This window comes from Paralichthys olivaceus, chromosome 18 (genome assembly GCF_024713975.1).
Source record: "Paralichthys olivaceus isolate ysfri-2021 chromosome 18, ASM2471397v2, whole genome shotgun sequence".
In the NCBI taxonomy this organism is placed as follows: domain Eukaryota; kingdom Metazoa; phylum Chordata; class Actinopteri; order Pleuronectiformes; family Paralichthyidae; genus Paralichthys; species Paralichthys olivaceus.
The window spans coordinates 4415601-4424265 of NC_091110.1; the positions used below are offsets into that span (position 1 = coordinate 4415601).

An 8665-nucleotide genomic window follows, 5' to 3' on the forward strand; every position below is an offset into this window, starting at 1 on the left:
CGGATTACAGTTCACTGGGAAAGAAACTGGCTCAGACCTGACGTCAGCGGGTAGGCGGTGACGTCAGCGCTCAGACAGGTAGATCAGGGTGTGGCCTTCAGGTTTTGTCCGACATTTAAGAGTCAGTCCCCGAGCAGAGGTGCAGTGAAGGAGAAGAGAGATCGTCCACAGGACATCATGGATTTAACTCGGTGGTTGTGTCTGCTGCTCATGTTCTGCTGCTGTGTCTCTGTCACCTCAAGTAAGAGCTGCAACTTCTCTCTCGTAGGAACTAGTTCGTCCACATTCCATGCACACGCATTCAGTCTTTTTCGGACCTGACTCGATATCTCAGGAAGAAATAGCAAAATGTTATCTTGGATTATTTCAAACTCGATGTTTATTATACACGGACAGGTATAGAATGTTTTGACGGGGGCATTGTTTCTATCACTGGGTTGTTGTTCACTTCCAAGGAGACGGGGGTGTCAGGAAATGTAGGCCTTTCGAGCTACACACGTCTAAATAACTGGGTTTTGGTCTGTTGCTCAGAAAAGACAAGACACTGGATAATGTCACTTTTGACTTGACGAAGAGGCCATGGACATTTGTCACTTTTTACTATTTAAAATAAAAAGTACGTATATTTTCTTGTAGCCTGTCAGAATAGAATAGAAACAAGAAAAATGTTGATCACAAAGTCCAAGGTGACTTCTTCCAATAACTTGTTCTGTTCGAGTACCTGTCCTAAACCTAAAGCTGCTCACTGTACAATCATTTTACACAGAGAAAAAACTGCAAATACTCACATTTGAGAAGCTGGAGTCCAAACCTGTCTTATAGTTTTTGTTTGGTAAACTAGTGCAGTGTTTGACCTAAACCTGCCTGTTTGGAACGGGCTGTTGTCTTGCTCTGTGATAAATGCTCTGGAGCTGCTTCAGAATTAGTCCTTGTCATTAATGAGTCCTCCCCAAACAGTTCTACAATATTTATATTATATATTAGTCACGTTTTATTGTTTGTGTGCAGAGCTTTTTATAAACACTATGGTGCAGAGTGAAGTTCTGGTTTATCCGCAATGAAGATTTTATAGTTTTTTGTGGAATTAATAGGAAGATGAATTAATTGATTATATAAACTGCTTACAATCAATATTGTCTCCATCAACGAATCAGAGACCTGATCTGTTTTTATGTTTATTTTTAGTTAAAGGACGGGGGTTCATCGGGTTTAAGGACCCTAAGGACTCTGGACTCGTTATTGTGGACCATACGACAGCTGAGACGTTGAAGAGTAACCTCACCACAGTCTTTCTCCCAATCGTCTACATTATCGTATTTTTGGTGGGACTTCCCACCAACGGCATGGCCATCTGGGTCTTCCTCTTCAGGACCAAGAAGAAGCACCCGTCATCAATTTACATGGCCAACCTGGCACTGGCTGACCTTCTCTTCGTCATTTGGACGCCCCTAAAAATCGCCTACCACTTAAACGGCAACAACTGGATCTATGGAGAGCCGCTGTGCAAAGTCCTTGTGAGCTTCTTCTACGGGAACATGTACTGCTCCATTTTGTTCATCACGTGTCTCAGCCTGCAGAGGTACTGGGTCGTGGCTCACCCTCTGTCCCAGCAGAGCAAGAACAACAAAGTGGCTATTGGCGTGTGTGTCGCCATCTGGGCTTTCATCTGGCTCAGCACCACCCCTCTGTACCTGTATGACCATACTGCCGAGCTCAAAGACCTCAACATCACCACCTGCCATGACGTCAACTTCATAAAAGATCCCGAAAATCCATTCCCCTCTGTCCAGCTCCCGTACTACTACTTCATCTTCATGGCTGTGGTTGTGTTCCTCATCCCTTGTGTAGTGATTGTTGTGGCCTATATTCTGTTACTCAGAGCTCTGGGGAACAGCATGGAGGAAAGTACGGCAGCAAAGAACCGACACAGAGCCGTGGTGTTGATCGTGACCGTTTTGGTGACATTCCTGGTGTGTTTCATCCCCAGCAACATCATGCTGGTGGTGCATTATGTTCTAGTGAAGAATGGAGAAATCAATAACGGTTACGGCTTCTACATATCCACTTTATGCCTGGCCAGTCTCAACAGCTGCCTGGACCCGTTCATCTACTACTTTGTGTCCGAGGACTTCAGGAACCACGTGAAGAACACTTTGCTGTGCCGCAGCAGCAGGACTGTGGAGAGGATGAGAGTTTCATTCAGCTCCATGAAATACTCCAGGAAGAGCAAGTCATACGTGTCAGAGACAGGAAACACACAGAGCAGCACATGTTAGCCAGACAAAGCAGAGATATTGTGCATTGTGTCTGTTCTTGAACTCTAGGTTTCAAATAACAAGGCATCACACAGGCTGTGTGGCACTGGGACACATTCCATAGGCCTGTAAACATAAGGCCGGTCAGTTGCAACAAGTGACCTCAAGGTATCTCATATCCCGATGTGAATATGACTGTGCTGCGGGATGAGAGCATAAGTTCTTTTAAGACGTGTGTGACTTCATTATGAACTGATGTTTGGTTTTAAAATGTGAAACATGAATGCATATTTTTTATATTTTTCGCATATATGTAAAGGTAGAAAAGGCCTTCTTAAGGCCTGACATTTATTCGTCTTTGCGGGACAGATAAATGTGGGTTTTTCTAAGATTTTCACTGCACTAACCACTTATAAACAATGTCTGAATTAAGAGCCAAACTAAACTGATGTATGCAGTGGTCAGTTATGACTTTTTTTGTATGTCAGTGTGACTTTGGTCGAATCATTTAGCACAATTCCTGCAGCAAATTTTAAGTTTTTATTTTAAACCACATGTTGCTGAAGTGTTGATCTAATTTTCAGTTTTAATGCGCCAAAGAAAATGGTGTCATTGTTGTATAGTTTCTTAAATAAATTATAAAACAACAGGATGTAGTTTCTGTGAAACTCCTTCACTTGATTGTGTAACTGATTAAAGTCCTGTTCCGGAGTGACTCACAGTTCTCGTCGTGCAGCTGAATAGGAATGTCGACGAGGCTCATTGTCATGTGTCGCTCTGCCTGCCTTGCAGACATGTTAGGTATTTGTGGAATGTGCTCTGGTGGATTTCACACTCAGAACGGTGTCCGGCCCAAACTTGATATAATAATGTTTACAACATTTACTGCATGTTTGTGGGTTTTTTTCTCAGGGAAAAGTCAGACAGAAGAGGGTCAGGGTAGAGGGGGGTTGAAGAATTTTAGAGAACATGATGAGGCATGTTCAGAGGATTACAAAAACAGGTTGTCCTCCCACTGGTTTCACTACAGCACCATGTTTCACCTGCACAGAGTAAAACTGCTCAGGTATGTTTACAATACACCTCAGATAATGCCCTCCTATGTGACTCTCTCTCACTGGGAGCCGCCTCTCTCTGGTTTCACAGTTCAATCTGCGTCACGTTTCATTTTCAGTTTAAATCTCTTGTCTAAGACGACACATGTCTTCTTAAAGGCAATAGAGTGTCAACAAAGGCGGCTACTTTTAACTAAAGTGAAGGGTCCTGGTCTTTTATCTGTAGATAAGGAGTAAATGAGCTGATGTGTCTCAAGCAACTACCCCACCCAAAGAGTCACCAACCTCCCCCATTTACACACACACACTCACAGATTGTGAATGGTGACGGCTTCCTGTTTAATGACTGGTTGAGGTAGAGCTCTGGGCTGTTTAAAGAGGTAAATGATTGCCGATGGGTGCCATGTTACCTTTTGTCAGCCCGTGGAGTATAGAATATCTTCTTTTCTCACGTAGGGGACAGGGCCACTCCCGGGCCATGTTACATTTACATTTGTCGGCTACACTATGTGGCGATGGCAAACAAATGTTTATAAATCACTTTTTTTCCTGAGAAAAAAAACAGTATTTTTTGGAAACCTTTTTTAAAAAAAACAAAACATTTATTCCCCTTCATGACTTAAATGACAGGGGTCAATATCACACTCCTGTTAAATATATCGCTACACCACAGGGAGCCAGTTAGCTTAGTATGCAGAGTGGAAACAGGTTGAACAGATCGTCTGTCTCTGTCTAAATACATAACAAAACTACCCCCACCAGCACCTCATATCCTTTTACAAAACTCAGCGTGAAAACAGCATGTTGTGGTTTCATCAGGGACAGAAGTAAGTGTGCAAGTGGTGGTTTGCATTGCATATTTCCTTGACACAATATTTACGGTATGTTCTATAGGAACTGGCGTATTGCATCAATCCTGTAACCACAAGACTGACAAGTGGTCAGGGATTGAAATATGAGAAAAATTAGCTACTGAGAGTTTGCACTGACCTGACTAGATGCAATTGTTGAAGTTATTTTACCTATGCACAAGTGAGATGATTTATTCCAGAGGGTGCTGGTTGCGTAACAAACAGAAATCTTTCTTTTGAGCATATGTTTCTAAATTAAACATTAAAAGAAATCGCTCACTAAACACACACACATTACAGATCCCCAACATCATCAACTTTGAGTTTAAAGTTTGTTAATTTGATTCATAAATAAGGTCCCAGTACTGAAAGAAATTTAACAGACATGCAGACAATTTTGCTTGAGGCATGTGAACCAGTTGTTTCCTTGGGAGGCAGAAACATGCCACAACTCTTCCGACTGCAATTGTCTCCAAGCTGAGATGAGGGTGCTGACTCACTGCATGTCCCATGTGATATAAATAAACATGACACATCCAAAAAAGTCTTTGTTGGTGTTCTGAATCTGTGCAAATAAGTATTGTAGGCGCAGCCAAACAAATTAGTTTTGGATAAAAATAAAGTGAAATAAGCTGAAAAAAACCTGGCGAATCCCATTAATGTCTATGAGGCTACTCCACATTACTAATACTAAAACGACTTTATTTGTACAGTACCTTTCAATACAGGTAACAACAGTGATCACCACACAAAAAATCAATAAAATAGATACAAATTTATTTCAAAAAGTGAACTAAAACAGGGACCTGTCTCTGAAGGTCTGATTTCCTGTGGTAGGCCGTTCTGAGCCTCTGGATCTTGACAGCAAACACCCCGTCTCATATGGTTCTTTAACCTAGACATTGGAGTTGAGCTGCACAGCACTATACTAGAGGATCCTGGACTGCCTCCTGGCTCACAGGAAAGTTCAGAGATATACCGAACATAGCAAAGTCTCTTGCAGTGACATCCTTTAAGTGTTTGTTTCTCATTTTCACATATGGAAGACTTTGCATCATGTGGTGTCTGAAATGCTATGTGTTGTCTTCCCTTTAAAGGAAGTGTATCCTTGGGTTTGAGGCCCCCAGCTCCTGAGAAAATCGGAGGAAGTTTAGGTTGTCTGAGAAAAACTGAATGTATACATTAGGGCATTAGACCACGGCTCTAACTGTCACCCTAAATTTGAGCTGGTGTTATTCCCTTCCTGTCACCAGACAATCTGGAGGAAAGCCAGATGCATTTTCTTTAGATTCACGCAAACAACACTCCTATATAAACGAGGAGTTGAAGTTGCCCCCTCAGAAGAGATTCACATTGGCCCCGAATCTCTCAATAGGCAGATTGCATTGCTTGTATTGATGCTGAACTTTTTTGTAATAAACATTTTATACAATTAAGACGGTGTCATCGGAGATTACTTCATCATCTTCACATCATCGCAACCCCAATATACGACAATCACAAACACGTTCTCTCTTTTTAACGCAGAGTTTAATGAAGAACTCTTCCAGTAAGAGCATTTTGTCAGAGAGAACAGATGATAGATTAGTATTGCACCCACGCATCATACTGGGATGCAGCTAAAAGACCGCTATTCATGCGTGTGAGTGAGAGAGTCGGTGCTGAGGAGGGAGAATGTTTGTGCTAACGTGTGTGTAATCACTCTGACAGGTCACACCATCTACCATCAGCGCATTCTCAACTACTCACCAAGTGCAACCGAAGAAATTTCCAAAAAGTGGTTTAATTTTTTACTTTTATTTCTCATGGTAACTGAAAACAGGACCTGAGAATACCCTAGAGACAAAACAACAATATATTAACATAAATGGAATATCTCTATGAATAAGGGATAATTGTACAAATTACAACAGTGCATGATAAACATTAAAGATAATTCTTCTCAACAACTTACCAGGCAATGTTAAGAGTGACAATCAGTTCCTAAACAGTGAAGAATATCCATGTTCTGTTAGAGAGCAGAGGAGAATATCAGAATAGTAAATTTAACGATATCAACGAGAAAGAAAGGCAGGGAGATGGGGAAGAGAGAAAGCTTTCTGCCGAAGAGGAGAGAGAAAAAAAACTGGTGGGAGAAGAGCAGGTACAAAAGAGACACACATAGTAAAAGAGAGACGGAGTCACTGAGGGATTAATTCAAGCTCTTTAGTCTTTTCTCCCCTTCAGCTCGTCTGGCTCTCCAGTGGCAGCGTGGCTGGAGGCAGTTGGCACGGTGTGGGTGCCCCCCAGCCAGTCCCAGTGAGAGAAGAATGGGGCAAAGTTAGTGCTGGGCCTCTGGTGGTGAGTGTCATGCTTGGGTGCACCACCCCAGAGGCCAAAGGGCACCAGGTTATGCATGGCCCACGGGAAGTTGTAGCCACAGTGGTCCTCAGTGGATACGTAGACGTTGAACACCATGAAGCCCCATGTTGTGAGGCAGTGGCACTGGAGCAGGATGGGGTCCACCGTAGCCCAAAACCCCACGCTGAACAGCTCCCAGCCAGACAGGTACTGGGTGACCAGGCTGAAAGGCTGGTTGTACTGGTGGTGCACGGCGTGGAAGGTGTGGTACAGCCAGGGAATCCGATGGTGCAGCAGGTGCCACAGGTAATACTGGAAGTCAAAGACTACCATACATCCCAGGATGCCCAGGAGGAAGCTCCAGAGAGTGGGCGCTTCACGAGGCAGTGGGGTGGGCGGCCTCCACAGCCACTGGGCAACTGCAGCAGGAAAGATGTAAAGCAGGTGGTTGTAGATGGTGATGCCCAGGGTCGTCCAGATGTTTGGCCTGGTGACCTGTCTGTTAGGATGGAGCCTGTAGCGGTTGATGCAGGGCCAGGTGGGAGCCAGCAGGTCCAACACGGTGTAAAGACCAACCAGGAGGAAGTATGTGGTGACGGAGAGGAACACGGGGAAGAGAGGGCTCCTCAGGAGGTCGTGGTGGTTCTGGTGGAGGTAGTCCCAAATGTGCTGCAGGACCAAGTCGTGGGACTGGCCCCCTGTCACGTTGTCCACATTCGACATCCAGGATAAAGCCTCAGTTGTGAGTGACCTGCCTGTGCTCATCACTAACGCAGCGTCTCTCTTCTAAAAGAGGGCCGATCCAAGAGGATTATTTTCTAACAAGCTCTCGGAGAGGATACACAGAGTCTAAACGAATGGAGAGATCCAATCAGCTTCTCTGAATAGGTTAAGCAACAGCAAATTGTCTTGTGAGATTCTGCCAAATTGGACTGGCGGGCTGTCTTAGCCTCTTATGTATATTCAAGCCCCACCTCCACCCCATCCACCCCCTCTGAATTTCAAAAGCGGGCGCTTAGTAAAGGCTCTTTTTCATGGCACAAGGAACACAGCCAGGACTCAGGAGCCAGGCCACAACAGCTCTCATTTTTGACCCAAATCATGGAGAGAAAGCTTCCGTTTCCTTGTGAATTTGACTTTGTCACAAAACGCAAGAGACAGAGTCTTAAAGTTGTTAACATTCTATAATTATAGAATAAACATCAACTTTACTACAACAAGTCATTCAGTCCCTCTTCTCTCAGATTATCATACACACCCCAAACACACACAGACACACACACACACTTGTCTCTCTATAGTTATGAGGACATTCGTTGACATAAAGCATTCTCTAGTCCCTTACCAGAACTTTTTATTTAATTCTTAATTCTAACCCTGAAACGACCTTTTCAATTTGTGAGGACCAACCTAAATGTCCTCAAAACATAAAAATGATTATAGAACCAGAATTGGCCCTCAGAAAGACACACACACACACACACACACTCATATTTGAGCCTAGAGGAGTAATTAATCATACACCAGCTGTCAAATGAGACATGCATTCAAAAGCACTTCCTTTCTGATGTTGGATTGCTGTTGGCTTATCGTTCAGTTTGACTTTGTTTACAGAAAAGAGTTCATTTCTAAAAAAAACTGAGCTGGAGCAGCAAGCACAGCTCTTGTTTCCATGGAGTGACCTAATATTTCTGTGCAGAGCGGAGGTTTGGATAATATCTCATGTGATACTGTGCGCTCTATGTTCAGATGTCAACTTAAGATGCTCTTAACTCTGATATCTTGACAAAGACAACATATATCAACAACAGTATGCAGGCGTACAGAGAACCAGCGAGAGAAGGCCAGACAATTATTCTACAAGCAGATAGGATTAAGAGACGAGACTCACTGACTTACACAGGGTTTGATTAAAAGTTGGCCGAATAAATCCACCCATGAGAATGCAAGAGAAACCTACGTGCATTAAAGGAATAGTTTGACATTTTGGGAAGTAAACGTTCTGTCACAGTGAGGCTGCCATCCCACAGAGCAGATAATAGTCACAGCCCCTGAAATATTCTCACACATAATATCAGTAACATATGAGTTATTTTAACTAATAACTCAATTTTGAATCATCAAACAGGGCAGGATAGCTGTTTTCATATGTTTTCAGTTTTTT

The 8665-nt window shown here is 43.2% G+C and overlaps 2 protein-coding genes across 2 annotated transcripts; one reads left to right on the forward strand and one right to left on the reverse strand.

Annotated features, from left to right (window-relative positions):
- The first annotated feature begins 82 nt into the window (after positions 1–82).
- f2rl1.2 (coagulation factor II (thrombin) receptor-like 1, tandem duplicate 2) lies at positions 83–2904 on the forward strand. Its single transcript, XM_020082645.2, has 2 exons — positions 83–241; positions 1186–2904. The coding sequence occupies exons 1-2, from the start codon at positions 178–180 to the stop codon at positions 2274–2276; spliced, it is 1155 nt and encodes a 384-aa protein (XP_019938204.1). The 5' UTR covers positions 83–177; the 3' UTR covers positions 2277–2904.
- A 2786-nt stretch (positions 2905–5690) lies between these two features.
- On the reverse strand, positions 5691–7559 carry ch25hl2 (cholesterol 25-hydroxylase like 2). The gene has a single exon (XM_020081916.2). The coding sequence runs from the start codon at positions 7264–7266 to the stop codon at positions 6367–6369; it is 900 nt and encodes a 299-aa protein (XP_019937475.1). The 5' UTR covers positions 7267–7559; the 3' UTR covers positions 5691–6366.
- Between the last annotated feature and the right edge of the window lie 1106 nt (positions 7560–8665).

Coding starts and splice junctions, on each gene's coding strand:
- f2rl1.2 (XM_020082645.2), top strand. CDS start 178: ATGGATTTAACTCGGTGGTTGTGTCTGCTGCTCATGTTCTGCTGCTGT. Junction 242..1,185: donor CTGTGTCTCTGTCACCTCAA/GTAAGAGCTGCA, acceptor GTTTATTTTTAG/TTAAAGGACGGGGGTTCATC.
- ch25hl2 (XM_020081916.2), bottom strand. CDS start 7,266: ATGAGCACAGGCAGGTCACTCACAACTGAGGCTTTATCCTGGATGTCG.